We start from the raw sequence: 20,969 nt of genomic DNA, 5'->3' as shown, positions 1-20,969 counted from the left end.
TAAAACAAGTGATAGAAAAATATTGAGTATTGTGAAAAATAAATGGGAGACTTTTTAAAAATTATCAATAATAAACCTACGACTTCCAAACAGTTTAAATCATTAGTTTTCTGTGCAGTGAGCCGGGAACCGGGTCCATAGGCCCAAGTAGTGATTTACCCTATGAATGATTTTTAAATTTATGTACAGACTTGCGCTTTTTCAGCTGTTTCAATGATTCTGTGGATTAGTAATAGGCTATCTAGTAGAGTTTGGTTTCCGCGGTTGATACCGAAACTTTTGATATCGACGGAGCGGTAACACAAGTTTTGATTTTGTTGACAACGACATAGTTTATTAGATTATTATTGATGCTTTCGAGTGGCTAACGTTACTTGTAATAACATGAAACGCGATTCTTGGTGGAACTTTTGAAATCTGTGCGAGAGGTATCACAAGTTTTGCATTTTTATGAACTCGAAGCATCACTACTGATACTTATGAGAATCTGTAGATGAAATATGGAAAGTTATGAAATTTATATCTGTGATGGTAATCAGATCGTTTTTGTTTTGTTTTGCAAATCTGATTAAATTGTTGAAAAATTAAATTCAATTAATTATCTTAAAGATAAATCGTCTAGCTCAAACCTTTGTAGGGGTATGTGGCGGGACCATCATCATCATCACCTTCCCATACTTAACCGTTTTGTTGCTGCCTTTGTAGGTACCTACGAACGTCGTCGTACGGGGATGGATGATGCTCTGTCCGAATGCTGATATTCACGGCGCTGTAATGATTACCGGTTGGTAATTTACCAATTACAGCCCGCTTCCTTCTGGTCGCCAGGAATTCACCTTGCGAAACTTCGGTGCCGTTTATTTGGCAAAGTAAACCTAAAAAAACACTTGATCGAGTTCGCGTGAGAGATCCAAACTAAATGCATCTGACTCGGTCCGATGCGACACAGGGAATGAGTTGAGTTAAAATGCAATTACTTAGAATGAAAACTCTCTGGGCTGCCTTTGTTAACTTTGTCTTGATTTGAAAGATCATGATCAAATCATGAAAAACAATACCAATCAAAGCGACGTTCCCGAAGTCGTTCCATCAAATACTAAAATCTGTAGAAATCGTGAATATTCTTCGTAAGACGAAAATTCCTCGATATTTTGTATTAATTTTTCGAACTAAACTCGCTGTTTTTTAGAATTGAATAAAAAAACCTCAAAATAGCCAACTCGGAGATAAAAAGTTAAAAACTGCTAAGACTAACATGGGACAATTATGATTAGTACGGTAGTGGAGAGGATATAGGTTGATGCGTATCCATCGTCTTGATCATTACATGTCAGCAATTACTTCAATCAGTTTTTAAAAATATGAATTTTTTTTTATTCGCGGTATGGAACATACACACGGTCAAGCAGTTTGACCAACATTGACTCCACCTCTCGTTTATTCAAACATCCATCAAATTTTACCAACAGCGGCACGAACAATCAATTTATTCGACCAACAATATCACACACGAACGACCGAAACGCGAACTTGAGCACCAACCATCAAAAAATATATGGGGGTTTGTGCAACTTCACTACAAATGCTCAAACATTTTTGGCGAACCTTGACTCCACCCCCGACAACTCAAACCAAAATCAAACCGTTTTAATTTTTTCCAACCGAGCCGCCAACTGTCAAATGGTTGTTCGAACAACTTCACACACGTTCAAACAAAGCAGCAATACCGAAGCGACTCCGCCCGAGTCAATGTTCGTCAAACTGTTTGACTGGTGTGTACGTTGCATTGACAAGTTGGCGGCTCGGTTGGAAAAATTAAAACGGTTTGATTTTGGTTTGAGTTGTCGGGGGTGGAGTCAAGGTTTTCCGAACATGTTTGAGCATTTGTAGTGAAGTTGCACAAACAAAAGATATTTTAGTTACTAGATAAAGATTGTCGCTGTCGTCGCTGTCCGGAACATCTTTTGCTGGCGAGGATAGGGGAGCTAAATGTCAAAGAAGGAAAATCCATACGATTTGACAGGTATGTACCACACATGTTTCGGACAGCAGAACAAAGGGAACCGAAGCGACAATCTTTATCTAGTAACTAAAATATCTTTTGCACAAACCCCCATATATTTTTTGATGGTTAGTGCTCAAGTTGGCGTTTCGGTCGTTCGTGTGTGATATTGTTGGTCGAATAAATTGATTGTTCGTGCCGCTGTTGGTAAAACTTGATGGATGTTTGAATAAATGAGAGGTGGAGTCAATGTTGGTCAAACTGCTTAACCGTGTGTATTTTCCATTATGCGTAACATTTGGTAGTACCCACTCCCTCCCCCACCTTGTGGTGTAACAAAGTATACTGCAGGTTGGACATCCCCCTCCCCCCAAAAGCGTTACGTAACGTTCAAAGCGTTTCGTTACGCCAAAAATCAAACCGTTGAAAGGCAAAATACTAACTTGTGTCTTTGAAACGATCTCACAATCACTATAGGAATACAGTAGAATGCAGTAGACGGCGTTTCAAGTATTTTTGTGAAAACTGCATATCCTCCAGTCCCCACTTATCAATAATATGATGCTAATAAAGATTTCGCTTAATATGCATTTCATCGTTTCTAGGCCTCTTCTCTGAAACAAGTAGAGAAATCAGTCTAATAGTCTTCCTCACGCATCCCCCACTCATCCAAGAGGGGAATCCACATCATCGTCCCACTAAATTTTTAAAATTCTTCCATGTTCTTCTTCCCTCGAGTGCTGTCTGAGATAGAACTTTTTCTGCTCCATCGAATCCGGAAGCATCTTGAGAAACAAGTCATTTGGTTGTTTCTTGTTGTGCTGCTTCTACGCTCTTGAAGTATATTTGAGAAAGAAAAACCAAGCATTGACTGCATCATGGAACAACTCGCTAAATATTTAATGAAGAACCGCAGGAAGTGAGACGAAAATATTAAAGCAGTCTCACTGTTCTCGTAGTTAATTTCTATGCAAATAACTTGAACATGAATAACTATTTCTGGTAAAATTTGGTTCAGATATGTAGATTTATGACAGTTGATTTCTGTTTAGGAAATTGACCTGGCTTGCACATTTTGCAACAGAAAAAAAATCATAAGGGTTGGGCACAAGACATGACCACCCGACGTAAACTACGTAAAACAAACTGTGGATTGAGGAATGTAACTTACATTTTCAAAATTACTTACATGTTTCAGTAATTAAGCCAGATTTGTTAAAGTTTGTATAGTATGAGTAGTTCACCTTTGTTTCTTTAAAAAAAAAACCATAACAAAACTTTCAATTACATTATTGTTTTCCGAATTTTTCGAGAAATCGTGTAATGAGCGTAGCTAAATTTGGATATTTATATTGCAAGAATGAATGTGTCATGTTAAATTGCACTCTTCATTTAATTTAAACATAAAAAAAGCGCAATACTAATTTCGCTACCGACGGCATCTTTTCGATTGAACTGTCGCCATCGCCAAGCGATTGTTTTTTGTACCTCGAAGAAAATAAGTTTCGGATAAATATTTTTTTTTTGTATAAAATTTGGTTCGGAAAATAACCGATTAACCTTTGATAATGCTCAATTCCAGTTAGCCTTGTGGGGTAGGGTCTCCAGTTAGCATTGCGAGCAAAAACGTAGGATGGTCAGTCCGGAGATGTGATGGCGAATTCGATTCTCGGTCCGGCTTAGGATGCGAAACTGTCTCGACTCCCTGAGCATAGTGTATCCATTAGAGTGATTCAAATTTTTACTTTTTTGCTCCCCTATGGTTAAGCGATTGTATTTACCATTTTAATAGACTTCCTAAATTTTTAGCTAATTTGGATGTAAATTGAATCTCTACGTTTCGTTTGACGTTACTACAGAATTTTCTGTGGAAATCGCTACTTATATGAAAGACCGTTCCGTGAGGTGGACCATAAACTAATTTAATATAATCAACGCTCCGACTTCATAGAACACTTCCTAAATTAAAAGTCAGTTGTTGCGAAGCAATAAGGGACCGACTGTTTACTTCGATGACATTTACTTCCAGGGTGCAGCAGCCGTAAAAAGTGTAGACAACAACCTTCCGTGCACCATGTTTACGGTACTCGTCACTGCACGGAGAAATGGGAAAACCCAGAAGTGGGTGTTTTTTCACCCATCTTGGAAATAACTGGACTAACCCATAAGGTGGGTAGAGTGCCTTTACCCATATGTGGGTAGAAGGCTTGTACGTCAAAATTGATGTTTACTTTTCACCCATCTTCACGAAAATAAAATTTATCCAGATGGGTGAAAAATACCCATTTGGCCAAAAAATGTAGCGCTTCTTAGGAGTCATAAACCATAAATAATTTTGAATAGAAATATTGAAATTGCATAACACCAACACGTCATTCATTTATTGCTGCTTTATAGTAAAATAACCATATTATTGTTTGTAACTAATTTCTCTCAACTAAAATTGAATGGTAATGGTTCGTGGCCCAAAGTTCATCTGGATGCTAGTAATGTAGTTTGCTGTCTGCAGACATCTCGATATATGCTATCATTCCTTATCCTGAACTATCATGCCATCATTAGGAAAACATGTCCGGATCGGTGATAATCTATATGGAAAATATATGGACATTACGACATTAATCTGTATACATATATGGACTCTGGGATAAATATTTGATAACAGCCATATGTATTTGAGAATTAGAAACACTTACCTCCAAACTTATCAAAAACTGCAGAATTCTGTCTAACATTTTATAAGAAAAAATACGAATTTTGAGACAATTTGTTTTTATACTATTTGTATAGTAATTCAACTAAATTTAAGATGGAATAATTCTGAATGCAGACGACATACTAATTGTTTTATCAAATTATTGCTAAGTATTTTTTCATCCACAAACGCGTGAAAAATACCCATGTTTCGCATGAAGAAGAGCTGTCAGTAGATGGGTATTTTTCACACATTTGACAAATTTTGAAAACACCCATCTTTTTGACAGCTCCATATAGCTTCCGAAGGTGGGTGATTTTAAAACATAAAATGTGTATTTTCAAATCTCCGTGTGAGTGGCGATACCGGCGTTTCTATCTGTGTTGTTAAGCCTGCTACTCTATGTTCTGAGATTTTCACAATTTTCACCATGGTAGTTGGAAATCGATAAAATGTATGGGCAAATCAAGTATTTTGCAAATTTATGGAAAAATGTGGTGTTTTAGAAGAAAGTAGTGAAAAGAAATGAAGTATGAGGTGAAAACATTATCTCCTGCACTTAGTTTGTACTGATTAGTAGTCTCATAGTGATGAAATTTCGATTTTACTACCATTGAAAAAACGCCATCTCTTGCATTAATCGTTTTGACTGGTACCTTATTTGTTTTTTATAAGTAAAGCTATAAAGCAAACAGGAATGCTCATTATTGATATTGATGTTATTTTTTCACATATTAAATTGAATTTCCCACGATTTAGTGTTTTATTAATAACTTTTCTTGCCCGTGTCAAATCGTTTCGCAACAAAAACGATCGATTAATGTGCTTAATTTCCTATTATTGCTCAATGGCCATCGTTGTAGGGCGGTTTTCTACAAAAGTTACTGTTTCATATTAATTTTCAAACAAACTTTAAACTGCTCGTGTTAAGGCAAATTACAACCAACGGGGCCGTACACATATTACGTAAGCATGTTTGGGGGGAGGGGGGGTTTGCTGTTTTCTTACGCGCCATATAAATAAAAAATCATTTGAATGGGGAAAATCTTACTTGGGGGGAGGGGGAGTCGAAAAACCCAGAAAAATTGCTTACGTAATAACTGTACGACCCCAAAGTAGCTGAAAATTTTGGAGGATTATTAAAATAGAAAATGTCATTAATTAAGCATGGGGAAGCGAAAAAGTCAAAATTTGAATCACTCTAGTATCCATTGTACTTGACTTGCCACTCAAGATACATACAAGATACTAATCCAATGACGAGCTAAGAAAAACTTTCAATTATAAACTGAGGAAATGCTGGTTGAATACTAAGTTGAAAAGCAGGCCAAGTTCCAGTTGGAATGTAGAGCCGTAGAATAAGAAGAAGAATGCTCAATTCCAATCCCAGCAAAAGTGAATTTTTTACAAGGCTGCTACCGATTTATTTATCATCAGACTAAGGCCGGAGTGGCCTGTGCGGCACATAAAAGACTTCTCCATTCAGCTCGGTCCATGGCTGCACTTCGCCAACCACGCAGTCTGCGGAGGGTCCGCAAGTCGTCCTCCACCTGATCGATCCACCTTGCCCGCTGTGCACCTCGCCTTCTTGTTCCCGTCGGATCGTTGTCGAGAACCATTTTCACCGGATTACTGTCCGACATTCTGGCTACGTGCCCGGCCCACCGCAGTCTTCCGATTTTCGCGGTGTGAACGATGGATGGTTCTCCCAACAGCTGATGCAACTCGTGGTTCATTCGCCTCCTCCACGTACCGTCCGCCATCTGCACCCCACCATAGATGGTACACAACACTTTCCTTTCGAAAACTCCCAGTGCGCGTTGGTCCTCCACGAGCATCGTCCAGGTCTCGTGTCCGTAGAGAACTAGCGGTCTTATAAGCGTTTTGTAGATAGTCAGTTTGGTACGGCGGCGAACTCTATTCGATCGGAGCGTCTTGCGGAGTCCAAAGTACGTACGATTTCCAGCCACTATGCGTCTCCGAATTTCTCTGCTGGTATCGTTATCGGCGGTCACCAGTGAACCGAAGTACACGAATTCTTCAACCACCTCGATTTCGTCACCACCGATAGAAACTCGTGGTGAGTGGCTCACATTGACCTCTCTTGAGCCTCTTCCTATCATGTACTTCGTCTTCGACGTGTTGATGACTAGTCCAATCCGTTTAGCTTCGCTTTTCAGTCTGATGTAGGCTTCCTCCATCCTCTCAAAGTTACGTGCCATGATATCAATGTCGTCGGTGAAACCAAATAACTGGACGGACTTCGTGAAAATCGTACCACTCGTGTCAATCCCTGCCCTTCGTATTACTCCCTCCAAAGCGATGTTGAATAGCAGACATGAAAGACCATCACCTTGCCGTAACCCTCTACGCGTTTCGAAGGGACTCGAGAATGCCCCTGAAACTCGAACTACGCACATCACCCGATCCATCGTCGCCTTGATCAACCGTATCAGTTTATCCGGAAATCCGTTTTCGTGCATTAGCTGCCATAGCTGGTCCCGATCGATTGGATCATATGCGGCTTTGAAGTCGATAAATAGATGATGTGTGGGCACGTTGTATTCGCGGCATTTCTGCAATACCTGACGTATGGCGAACACCTGGTCTGTGGTAGAGCGTTCACCCATAAATCCCGCCTGGTACTGCCCCACGAACTCTCTTGCAATTGGTGTTAGTCGACGGCATAAAATTTGGGAGAGTACCTTGTAGGCGGCGTTCAGCAATGTGATTGCGCGGTAGTTGCTACAATCCAGCTTATCGCCCTTTTTGTAGATGGGACACACGACACCTTCCATCCACTCCTGCGGCAGAACCTCATCCTCCCAAACCTTGGTAATCACCCAGTGCAGCGCTCTAGCCAGTGCTTCACCACCGTGTTTAAACAGCTCTCCTGGTAGTTGGTCAACTCCAGGGGCTTTGTTGTTTTTCAGCCGGCCGATCTCCTCCTGGATTTCCTGGAGATTCGGAGCCGGAAGCCGCATATCCTGCGCGCGTGCTCCTAGGTTCATTACCATACCGCCACCGTTGTCTGCCATATCGCCATTCAGGTGCTCTTCGTAGTGCTGCTGCCACCTTTGGATCACCTCACGCTAGTTCGTAAGAAGGTTCCCGTTTATGTCCTTACACATATCAGGCTGTGGCACGTGGCCCTTACGTGAACGGTTCAACTTCTCATAGAACTTTCATGCGTTATTAGCGCGGTACAGTTCCTCCGTCTCTTCACGGTCTCGATCTTCCTGCTGACGCTTTTTCCTCCGGAAAATCGAGTTTTGTCTGTTCCGCGCCCGTTTGTATCGTGCCTCGTTCGCCCTCGTGCGGTGTTGCAGCAATCTCGCCCATGCTGCATTCTTCTCCTCAACTAACTGCTCACATTCGCCGTCATACCAGTCGTTTCTCTGATCCGGAGCCACCGTGCCTAGTGCAGCGGTTGCGGTGCTTCCAATGGCGGATCGAATATCTCTCCAGCCATCTTCAAGAGATGCTGCGCCTAGCTGCTCTTCCGTTGGGAGTGCCACTTCCAGCTGCTGCGCGTAGTCTTGGGCTAGTCTACCGTCTTGTAGCCGCCCAATGTTAAGCCGCGGCGGACGACTCCGACGCGTGTTGATCACCGTCGAGAGTTTTGAGCGCAGACATGCTGCGACGAGGTAGTGGTCGGATTCAATATTTGCACTGCGGTAAGTGCGTACGTTCGTGATGTCGGAGCAGAATTTACCGTCGATTAGAACGTGGTCGGCTGCTACTGATGCCAACCATGAAAATAAATTCAACTTTCAATGATGATTTAAAAATCATTAACAGTACAGAATCTTGCTGGAAAATTTTACTGGACGCCCTTAATTTACGGGTCCATTGTGGTCGCACCTTGGAAAAATCCTCCCAACTTTATTTCATATATAATGATGTTCCTGAAAAGAACAGTTTTATTTTTAATGTCTCCAATCAATATCAGCAACCACCGCGCACTGCTCCACCATCAATGATGCCACCAACGCCATCGCTGCGGCAGCCGTTGTCGCTGGAGCGAAAAATTGCCTTTAGTGTTGTTGCTGCACCGACCGCCGCTCCGGCTCCACCATCGTTGACAGCCGCCAACGCTGTCGCTGTGGCGTTGCCGCTGGGATCGCTAACCGCTACGTAATCTGGCAAAGTGACGTATACGCCATTTTTCAAAAATGGTGTTAACGATTAGCACTAATCGTACTCTTCAACAGAAAAATGGAAAACATGTATGTTGTAAAATGGCGCATACGTCACTTTTTCAGATTACAGCAGTACTGTGGTCAGCTCTCCATCCGACGATCACCTCCGATGCTGTCTACGATGGAGCGTCGAGTCCGCAGTCTGTGAATGCTCAAACGAAAATGGCGCGCGCGCCCGAAACACGGGTCTTTTGTGCATAAAGAAATTGATGCCGTGGGCTCCGCCCTAATGGAACGTACACACGGTCAAGCAGATTGACCAACATTGACTCCACCTCTCGTTTATTCAAACATCCATCAAGTTTTACCAACAGTGGCACGAACAATCAATTTATTCGACCAACAATATCACCAACAATATCAATGACCGAAGCGCCAACTTGTGCACCAACCATTAAAAAATATATGGGGCTTTATGCAACTTCACTACAAATACTCAAACATGTTCGGCGAACCTTGACTCCGCCCCCGACAACTCAAACCAAAATCAAACCGTTTTATTTTTTTCCAACCGAGCCGCCAACTGTCAAATGGTTGTTCGAACAACTTCACACACGTTCAAACAAAGCAGCAACCAAAGCGTTTTCTTGGGGGCGGAGTCAATGTTCATCAAACTGCTTGACTGGTGTGTACGCTGCATAATAGTGAATCAAAATGTGCACCGGTAACGTATACCAATGCTAATGGTTTTACTTTATTGGATACAAGAAAACTGCTTTCTGGCGCGCTCATCTAAGAGAAAACCCGCGGTGTGCTGAAAGCGTTCCTGGAAAATGTTATCCGGGACGCTGTCGCCTACACGGAGTACTCCAAGCGCAAAACGGTCACCACCATGGATGTCGTCTACGCAATGAAACGCCAGGGTCACACACTGTTCGGCTTCGAAGGTTGAGCGTGCTCGTCCACACCACCCAACCATAATCCATCGGCCCTTTTGAGGGTCACCAAAAACGTATCCAGGAAGAAAGGGGGTTGCTCGATAGAGATATGGAGAAAAATGTCAGCCTAAACGCTCATTCCAGTTCGTGACAGCAGCGCGTACGAAAGTGCTTTAGCTCGTGCATTTTTTCCAAGTGTTTTTTTCTCGTTCGATCGCTATTTACGTTTTCTCCTCATCGCGTTGGCGTTATTTTCTCCCGGACCCGTCATGGGAGACTCGGTAGCCGATTCGGTCGCGGGATAGGTGCCTAAGCGCACCGCTCTTGGAGGCGCGGGTAACGTCTCCCAGCAACTTTTGCAGAGTAACGTGTTCTCGCCGTTGCCGCTTGATGACGCCGGCAATCCGCCGAAAAATAAAAAGAAGCAGCAATCGCAGCTGCCACAGGTGCAACCGAAGCGGAACAACAAGCGCCCGCCCGTATTTGTAAAGGGCGATCTGCCGGACTTGTGCCCGAAAACTCGCCGACTGATCGCTAAGGAGCTGAAATGTGCTTTTCGGTTTTGCAGGGAGAGTTGTAAAAGTGATGCCGACAAGCAAAGACCATCATCAATCCGTTGTGGAGTTCCTAGAGATGTCGTAAAATCCCGATTAATCGATTAGTTACTAATCCTTATGATGTCGTAAAATTCTGATTAATCGATTAGTAACTAATCGATTACTCACGATTCCTCTCGATTATTGAATCGATTAATCGTTGGGTAATAATCGATTCAAAATTAATCGATTATCACAACGATGAATCGATTAATCGAAGTAATCGATTAATTTGCGACATCTCTAGGAGTTCCTCGAGGTCCACAAGTATGAATACTACACTCATGACCACCCCGCCACGAAGCCGCTCGGCTCTCAAAGCTTTGCTGCGAGGGCTCCACGACATCAAGGAAGAAGATCTCGTTGCGGAACTCGAGAGCTGCGGCCCGAAGCCAGTGGCCGTGCACAAAATCGCTCGTCACATAAGACGAGGAGATATCGCGACCAACTTTACTTGGTCCACCTGGAACACGGCTCCACCACGTGGAAGAACTTCAAGCTGGTTAGCGTTAGAAATTATACCGTCGTTAGGAGCGATATCGGCCAGTGCACCGCGACGTCACCAATTGGTTCAACTTCGGGCACGGCACCAGAAACTGCCGGCACCAGAATAAAGCCGTGCTGCAACCCCATCCGACCGAAGAGTGCGACATGATGGAGGTGTCTGATCCCAAATGCGCAAGCTGCGGCGACAAACATCGGTCTTCAAGCGGGCTGCGTTTTTGGAAACCCAGAAGAAGGCCTCTACCAGGACCCTGCCGAAGATGAACCGTGTTCCTGATCTCAACAAGGAGAACTTTACGGCCTTCCCGGCTCCCCGACGAGCGATACCAATACTTCCACCTTTGCAACCTCATAAACGGCTGGCGGCCGCTGCAGCATCGATTCAAGCTCCAACACCATACGCTTCATCCTCCGGCGAATGGCAACCCCCCCTGTTACAACTCATCCGTTGATTCCGTCATCAGGACAAAGAACCCCTTCTGGCCGATGGCGACCCACGTCTCTACACATCGAAGCAACTAGTCCCGATTTTCAACCAACTAGCAACGCGACTACGCGGATGCAAAACACGCTTCGACCAGATCTTCACCCTGGCTGGGCATGTTCCTCGGCATGTTCGTCATTGAAAATGGCTGCAAGGGTGGGTCTGGTCAATTGGAACGCTTGCTCCCTCAAAAGCAAAATCATTGAGCTGGTTGGTTTCCTCGACGAGAGAGAGATCGACGTGGCCTTCATCACGGAAACGCACCTGAAGCCCGAGGTGAGTGTACATATTCCGGACTTCCGTGTGGTGAGACTCGATCGGTCCAACTCCAGGGGAGGAGGTGTGGCTATCGCACTAAGGAGTAATATCAATTCAAGCATACTTTTTCATAACGACGTATGTAACAAAAGTAAACAAAACGGGGTTTTCAATACAACGTGACAATCACACGCGGCTTTATATAATACGCATCGATTTTACCGATTTCAGATCTTAAAATTCTTTAATTTAATCTTTTTGCGAATCGACGTATGTAAAAAATTCTATTTTTGAAGTCTCACTGTTACATACGTCGCTTTAACATATGGGAACTAAGAGCGACCTATGTAACAAAAAAATCAAAACAAAACAAAACTGCAGTTGCCTCAATCGTGCACTATGGAAAACCGACCAATGTACACCGACGTACGTGTAGCATACCGGTGTATGTATAATTTTATCGTTTTTCACAATGAATTTGAATGAACTGGGCTTTACTGTGAAGCACGCTTATTACGTGTCTTGTAATGATGCATGCCAGCGGAAAAAAGTATTGAAAAAAGATTTAGTTTTAAAACAGTTTTAGAAAAAGTTTTGCCAACTTTCAGCAAAGGATTTCTCGATTCCTCATATTTGTTACATACGTCGTTATGAAAAATTATGCTTGAATTATCGTCTATCGTCTATCGCCGAGAACATTCCAGGTCTCAATCAGCGGAGCGAATTCCAATGCGCACAACATCATCGCAGGTGTATCCCAGGGCGGTATCCGGCCCCAACTATTCAATCTGTTCACCTCCGACATACCAGAACCTCCAGAAGGCGGTATTCTGTCTCTGTTCGCAGATGACACTGTAGAGAATATAGCAAGCATTATGAAATTTTAAAAAAGTGAAGCAAATATAGACGGTTAATTTGCTCCAGTGCAAATAAAGATACGATGGTATAGGTTTCATTGGTTTAATGTTCTCTCGTAGTATAGTTGAGTGTGCGTGGAACTGCCAAACTTTAACGGGTGAGAGTGTGAAAGTGTACACACTTAAATTTATTCACCGGGCCCGGTAAACGAATTACCGATTTCTCAACAGCTGAGCTCTCGGTAGTCACCTCGGTAATCAATTTCAGTTACCGAGTTCTCGGTTCAGCATTCATGATGGAGAATTGTCAAAAATTACCGAGCAGATCTGTAAAAATTACCGATTACTCGGTATGGAAATGCGGATGGATCTGTAAATATAGAGAGCAAACCTCAGTACTCCACACTACCGAACAGAATGTAATTTTTATAATTTTTCACACTAATAATGAAACAAAAAATACAATCAATAAATACTATAATCAAAATTTATGTTATTTATTTCGAATAATTTCATTATGCTTCATGTTTGTACAGGAATAATTGCCGCAAAACTTGTTTCACTCATATTTTCGCTGTTTCCGGTTCTGTTTCCGGCATAGCACTAGCGCTATGCCACAACCTCGACGCTGATAGTTGTTATGCATTTCCCTGAAAATTCGAAAACTGGTTACAGATAGCAAATCAAACTTTTATGAATAGTAATCTTATTATACTTACATGCAGGCTAATGGTAATTCTAAAACCGACGAACGAACTGAAATCAGAAACATTTTTGTTAAATCTAAACGACGAAAAACTTGTCTTGAAAAAACGATTCAACCAACAAATATGGCGTATCACCAAGCGTCACGTATGTTAGTCGAAAACTGAGAACTCGGTATTTATCTTACGGTTTACTCGGTAATTCGTATATTTTTTACTGAGTGATCGGTAAACAGTTTGACAAATATGGCAGATTTGCATAATACAGAGTTGATCGGTAAATAAAAGTACCGAATCTCGACATTATATTTTATTGTACTGAGACATCGGCAAATATTGTAACAGATATCAGTGAATTTTTTTTAATTTACTGATCACTCGGTTCAAACTAATTTTTACTGAATAAAATCAGTAAAAATTATTACCGAGGTGCAATTTGGGATTTGAGTGTGTATGTCGCTTGATCACCAATTTGAGCGATGGTGAGTGTGATTGTATTTGTATGAGAATTTTCGTATTACACGATTAGATATAGTTTGTATGTGTGTAACAGAGAATGTGAGACGAACGGACTCGAGTGTTCAGCATAAAGGTTCCCCCAAACACACGCGACGCGACGCGATTCTATCGCTTGGCGACAGCGATTCTGTCGCCGTTGGTATGGAAGCGTAAATAGAACATTGCCTGCAGCGACCCAACGATAGAATCGCGGCGACTAGTTGTCGCCGTCGCGGCGATGAAATCGCTTAGGTCTGGGGGAGCCTTTAAAGCGTGCGAAGCAAACAAGTCAGTTTTTCAACGTACGTACGTGTTACGGAACGGACACGATCAGTGTTGCTCAATAAATCAGCATTCGATTCGGCTGAGCGAAGCGCACAAAATGAACGGCGGATACGACATTGGCGCAAAACGCGCTCCCATGAAGTAAGTATGATCATCTTGAAAATTGTCGTATAGACAAATTAAAAAATGGCAGCGATCTCGGTGACTATATAAAAATAGTTGAAAAACAATAAACTGCTTAAAGTCAATACTAGATTTTTCAGCGAAATACAAAATGGTTTCTGGAAGCACAAGACAAAGTATGTAGAGCGTGGTGTCGTCTACAATTGTAGAGTGATCAGAGCGCAGTGGCAAAACTCCAACGAGGCCTGCAGGCGCTGACAGAGTACCTCAGCAGCTGGAAGATCTGTATCAACGCGGCGAAGATCCAGGTCATCATTTTCCCCCACTCTAAATCCCCTAAACATGTTCCGCCTGAGGACTGTAAAATCATTCTGAATGGCACGACTGTGGAATGGGCCAATGAGGCCGACTACCTTGGCTTGATCCTCGATAGTAAGCTTATCTTTCGGCAACAGTTTGACTACACGTTGATCAAGGTTGATTGTCGCTGAAAAATAAACTTGCTGTCTACAAGCAAATCATCCTCCCTGTGATCAAATACAGCATTCCGGTCTGGGAGAGCTGCACTAAAACCCACGACTTTAAACTTCAACGGGTTCAAAACAAATTCCTTAGGTCTGTCTCTCACGGCGTGGAGCGCAGCGAGCGAGATGGGCTGACCAGGTGCAAAACGACTTGGTGAGCGTGGGGCGTACCCGAGGATGGAGAGATGCGGCCTCGAACCGTGCATTGTGGCGTCAAATTGTTGATTCAGTGTTATCTGTTTAGATGTTAACTAAATAAATGAAATGAGGTCTGTCTCATATGGAGAATTAAACTTAAAAGTGACAATTCGAAAATTATCAAATAACCCTGCTTGCAGAGCAAGATCACTTTTGACAGATATCGACTCATTTTGCATCGATGTCTTATTGGAATTACTGGGTAGCACCAGTTATTCTTGTGACCGGGTTATTTATTAATTTACCAGATAGAGCTTGAATTCTCCAATTGAGACAGACCTTAGGATCCAGCTGAGGATGATTCTCAACATCAGGACAAGACATTCCGAGGACCACCGTCTGGCCGGAAGTAAAATACTACATGAACGATTCGGTGAGTGTAGAGATAGGTTCAGGGTCATTTGCTTGGCTTCCAATCAGCCAAACATCCGGGAGTTAGTCCCCAATCGCAGTTACGTTATCAAATTGATTTGGTAAATACATATTAAGTGTAAATAGTTAGTAAGGTTATCAAATTTTTAAATACGAATCATTGCTTCCTCAAGAATATAAAAACAAAATCATACTAGGAAATTTGGGAATATTCATACCAAAGGGCTCAAAGGCGAACCACCTAACATGTAAAATTCGTAAAATTACAGTGAGCACACAAAATAGATAAATAAATGAAATTCATCAAGGCCAGCGTAGTCGTAGTTCTAAATAATTTTCCTCTTAAGCATATCCTGCCACACTAAATTAATCATGATAATGTTATATAAGATTTGCCAATTATTTCTTATTATAGTTTACGGGCGAACGAACAGATTCGTTCGAATCATGTCCCTATTTGATATCGCTGTCGTAAACGAGAATGCGAGTTCGCACGTTAACAAGAATATAGGTGAATAGAATACATACTTGTCATTGAGTCTCCAGTAGCCTTGCGAGCAAAGGCGTAAGATTGCCAATCCGGACATGGCGAGTTCGATTCTCGGTCCGGTCTACGATGTTTTTGGGTTGGAAACTTTCTCGACACCCTGCGGGCATTGTGCTTTGCCACACAAGATACCTACATACTCGAGCGGGCATAGAAAAGCTGAAACTAGATCGACAATACGCAGTAGCGAGCACAACCAAGATGCAAGAGACTCTCCGGCAATCCCAGGGTCGGCTAACTACTGGGTAATCAAGGGTTTTCCGCGGCAAACAAAAACTAACAACACAGAACTTTCACTTTCCTTGTATAATTTTATTTTTCCTATTTGTGGCGTGTGCGTGTTGTTCTGTGTAATCAAATTGTGTGTTAATTTGTTAAGTGTATCCTAATTCTATCGATCGTACCGGTACATACCGCTGCTGCTGTTGATGACGGGGCCGAAATAGCCGCCACAGTGACTCCAGTCCAACTGTGCGGCCAGAAATCTCGCCAGAATAGCGAGGCGAGCGGTGAACGGACAATCTTTGTCCGACGGGGCCAGCGGGCGTTGCTGGACGATGGTGGGCAGGCGTCTTCCCTCGTAGGCGCGATCGACCGGCCGTGGCTTAGCCACCTTGGACGGCCGAGAGGGGAAATCTCCTTTGCGGTTAGAGCCTACGGCCCGAGATATAGGTTCTCCTTTGAGGATCCACGGTCTTTTACGGTTAGGCGCGGAAGCCTGAAGGCTTCGCGGGCCGAGCCGTGTGCTGGACGAAAAGCAGGTTGAAAAGAGACGTAGAAAAAGAGAGGTCCTAAAGGACACCAAGGAATTAATTCCAAGTTCCATAGTACAGGATTAGGAATTACCTGAACACTTTTTCCCGGAGCTCACACTAGCTCCCACTCGAAAGGGGGGGGGGTTCACTTGGAATACTGCACTTTACTTTCACTTCACAGCACACGGACGCCTGATTTACTAAGAGGCCGAGTTTGGGCAATGGCTACTCTTTTATACCAAATTCCCTCCATATTTTCCCGCTAATTTTTATTGCATTTTTCATCCAACATGACATTTGCAGAATCATGATGCCATGTTGGATATTTGATAGCATCCTCATGTCTTTACAGCGGTACCAAACCCTAACGCTTCTGTGGTAGTTCTGCTGGTTTTACACGAGAAACGTGAAGGCTCCGATAAAACAATATAAAACAAAACATTCATTTCATTCATTTATTTAGTCTACATCTATACAGATAACACTGAATCAACAATTTGACGCCACAATACACGGTTCGAGGCCGCATCTCTCCATCCTCGAATACGCCCCACGCTCGCCAAGTCGTTCTGCACCTGGTCTGCCCATCTCGCTCGCTGCGCTCCACGTCGTCTCGTACCTGCCGGATCGGAAGCGAACACCATCTTTGCAGGGTTGCTGTCCGGCATTCTTGCAACATGCCCTGCCCATCGTACCCTTCCGGCTTTAGCTACCTTCTGGATACTGGGTTCGCAGTAGAGCTGGGCGAGCTCATGGTTCATTCTTCGCCGCCACACACCGTCTTCTTGTACCCCGCCAAAGATGGTCCTAAGCACCCGTCTCTCGAATACTGCAAGTCCTCCTCGAGCATTGTCCATGTTTCATGTCCGTAGAGGACTACCGGTCTTATTAACGTCTTGTACATGACACATTTGGTGCGGTGGCGAATCTTTTTCGACCGCAGTTTCTTCTGGAGCCCGTAGTAGGCCCGACTTCCACAGATGATGCGCCTTCGTATTTCACGACTAACGTTGTTGTCAGCCGTTAGCAAGGATCCGAGGTAGACGAATTCCTCGACCACCTCGAAGGTATCCCCGTCTATCGTAACACTGCTTCCCAGGCGGACCCTGTCGCGCTCGGTTCCACCCACAAGCATGTACTTTGTCTTTGACGCATTCACCACCAGTCCAACTTTTGTTGCTTCACGTTTCAGGCGGGTGTACAGTTCTGCCACCTTTGCAAATGTTCGGCCGACAATGTCCATGCCATCCGCGAAGCAAATAAATTGACTGGATCTGTTGAAAATCGTTCCCCGGCTGTTACACCCGGCTCTCCGCATGACACCTTCTAGCGCAATGTTGAACAACAGGCACGAAAGTCCATCACCTTGTCTTAGTCCCAGGCGCGATTCGAACGAACTGGAGTGTTCGCCCGAGATCTTCACACAGTTTTGCACACCATCCACCGTTGCTTTGATCAATCTGGTAAGCTTTCCAGGGAAGCTGTTCTCGTCCATAATTTTCCATAGCTCTACGCGGTCTATACTGTCGTATGCCGCCTTGAAATCAACGAACAGATGGTGCGTTGGGACCTGGTATTCACGGAATTTTTGAAGGATTTGCCGTACAGTAAAGATCTGGTCCGTTGTCGAGCGGCCGTCAACGAAGCCGGCTTGATAACTTCCCACGAACTCGTTCACTAATGGTGACAGACGACGGAAGATGATCTGGGATATCACTTTGTAGGCGGCATTAAGGATGGTGATCGCTCGAAAGTTCTCACACTCCAGTTTGTCCCCTTTCTTGTAGATGGGGCATATAACCCCTTCCTTCCACTCCTCCGGTAGCTGTTCGGTTTCCCAGATTCTGACTATCAGTTTGTGCAGGCAAGTGGCCAGCTTTTCCGGGCCCATCTTGATGAGCTCAGCTCCGATACCATCCTTACCAGCTGCTTTATTGGTCTTTAGCTGTTGAATGGCATCATTAACTTCCCTCAAGGTGGGGCTGGTTGGCTTCCATCGTCCGCTGAACTGACGTAGTCATCTCCTCCGCTGCCTTGACTTTCATTGCCTGTACTCTCAGCGCCATTCAGATGTTCCTCGTAGTGCTGCTTCCACCTTTCGATCACCACACGTTCGTCCGTCAAGATGCTCCCATCCTTATCCCGGCACATTTCGGCTCGCGGCACGAAGCCTTTGCGGGATGCGTTGAGCTTCTGATAGAACTTGCGTGTATCTTGAGAACGGCACAGCTGTTCCATCTCCTCGCACTCCGCTTCTTCCAGGCGGCGTTTCTTCTCCTGAAAAAGGCGGGTCTGCTGTCTCCGCTTCCGTCTATAACGTTCCACGTTCTGCCGGGTACCTTGCTGCAGCGCGACCGCCCGCGCTGCGTCCTTCTCCTCCAGAATCTGTCTGCACTCTTCGTCGAACCAATCGTTCCGTCGACTTCGACCCATATACCCGACGTTGTTCTCCGCTGCGTCGTTAATGGCTGCTTTGACTGTATTCCAGCAGTCCTCAAGAGGGGCCCCATCGAGCTCACCCTCTTCCGGCAACGCTGCCTCGAGATGCTGCGCGTATGCAGTGGCGACATCAGGTTGCTTCAGTCGCTCTAGGTCGTACCGCGGCGGTCGTCGGTACCGAACATTGTTGATGACGGATAGTTTTGGGCGCAGTTTAACCATCACCAGATAGTGGTCAGAGTCGATGTTAGCGCCACGATAAGTCCTGACGTCGATAATGTCGGAGAAGTGCCGTCCATCAATCAGAACGTGGTCGATTTGTGATTCTGTCTGCAGTGGCGATCTCCAGGTGTACCGATACGGGAGGCTGTGTTGGAAGTAGGTGCTGCGAATGGCCATATTCTTGGAGGCGGCGAAATCAATTAGTCGTAGGCCGTTTTCGTTCGTCAGCCGGTGAGCGCTGAACTTTCCAATAGTCGGTCTAAACTTGGCCTCTTCCTCTTGGCCAACCTGAGCGTTCAAATCTCCTATGATGATTTTGACGTCGTGGCTTGGGCAGCTGTCGTACTCACGTTCCAGATGCGCGTAGAATGCGTCCTTATCATCATCAGTGCTTCCGCAGTGTGGGCTATGGACGTTGATTAGTTGAAGAACCGGCCTTTGATCCTCAACATGCACATTCTCTCGTTGATCGGCCACCACCCGATCACGCGCCTTTGCATGTCGCCCATCACTATGAAAGCTGTTCCCAGCTCGTGTGTGCTGCCGCAGCTCTGGTAGATGGTATGATTACCTCTAAACGTTCGCACCATTGATCCCTTCCAACAAACCTCCTGCAGCGCTACGATGCCGAATCCACGGTCCTTGAGCACATCGGCGAGTATGCGTGTGCTCCCGATGAAGTTGAGAGATTTGCAGTTCCACGAACCGAGTTTCCAATCGCTAGTCCCTTTTCGTCGCAGTGGTCTTCGCCGATGGTTCCGGTCCGTACTCTCTTGTTGATTGTTCGTTGCTTATGATTTTTAAAGGCTGGCTTGCAGGGCCTGACACCAAACCCCCTAAATTTCCGGATGACCATTCCTCCTTATTTCCGGTGGACCATGGTGCACAGTTTCACTTAGAGTCCCTCGCTGGCACTCGGACGATGATCAGCCGCCCCTAACATGGAGAACAGACGCTGTTGTGAGCCGATCCTGACATGGAGAACAGACGCTCAATAAGATTTGCACCTCCGGAGAGGAGCAAACCCAACAAACAACGACAAGCTACAAATAAGCATCTAGGTTGAATTATTGTTTATTTGTGATCTTTGTAGCTGAATAAAATGGATGCTGAATAATTTGCTAGACAGGTTTCATTTCAGCAATTAATCTAACTAATATTCGACATGGCCTATTTATTTGTTTACTACCTTTATTTGAAGTCGAACTTACGTTTTCGTTTTATCACATTTCAGCACATTGGGGAAGTTTAACAATGTACTGAACTAATGATTTTTAAAGTTCTCTGTTCGACTATGATGTGATGCTCTGAAAGGGTGGTCGAATTGAGTTTGAATAGTAAGTTAATAAGCAGGCATTAGGCATCCTTCTTAACCTTTGTCCTTCTTAACCATTGGATTTCAAATTTATCTGATCTATCGCACAGTGGGAAAAAAACATGCTTTTTCAGTTTGAGAGAAAATCTGGGTTCTAGATCTGGGAAATTTGATTTATAGAAAAATAATGATTTATTTTCAAGACATGCTTTTTATTTTCGTGATTTATTAAACTGTCGGAGATTATAACGAACAAAACTGCTGGAGCAATAAAAAAAAATCATGCATTCATGCGGAACTAAATTTACTAAAAGCCGGACATAACGCCGTTGAATAACATCGGAAAATTATTGAATCTTTGATGTGTCCCAATATTATCGCATGGATGTTGATCTTTATTGCGGCGAAATAAATGAAATTATCTTAGCATTTGACAATCATATCGCAACCGATTATCAAGAGATTCTGAGGAAGGCCTAATATACATTGATTTTATTTTCATAAATTCATA

General features: G+C 43.9%; 1 protein-coding gene across 1 annotated transcript in view; it reads right to left on the bottom strand.

The window, feature by feature from the left end:
- Positions 1–16,735, bottom strand: part of LOC134204812 (uncharacterized) — a 42,247-nt gene extending 25,512 nt beyond the window's left edge. The window contains exons 1-3 of the mRNA XM_062679606.1: positions 16,712–16,735; positions 16,574–16,599; positions 16,142–16,518 (exon numbers count right to left, since the gene is read on the bottom strand). Of these exons, the coding sequence (XP_062535590.1) occupies positions 16,142–16,518; positions 16,574–16,599; positions 16,712–16,735 (427 nt within the window). The remainder of the gene's footprint in view (positions 1–16,141; positions 16,519–16,573; positions 16,600–16,711) is intronic.
- Between the last annotated feature and the right edge of the window lie 4,234 nt (positions 16,736–20,969).

The sequence above is a fragment of the Armigeres subalbatus genome, unplaced genomic scaffold (assembly GCF_024139115.2).
Source record: "Armigeres subalbatus isolate Guangzhou_Male unplaced genomic scaffold, GZ_Asu_2 Contig916, whole genome shotgun sequence".
Lineage (NCBI taxonomy): Eukaryota > Metazoa > Arthropoda > Insecta > Diptera > Culicidae > Armigeres > Armigeres subalbatus.
Note: the sequence above shows the minus strand (reverse complement) of the source record. Positions and strands in the feature narration are given on the sequence as shown.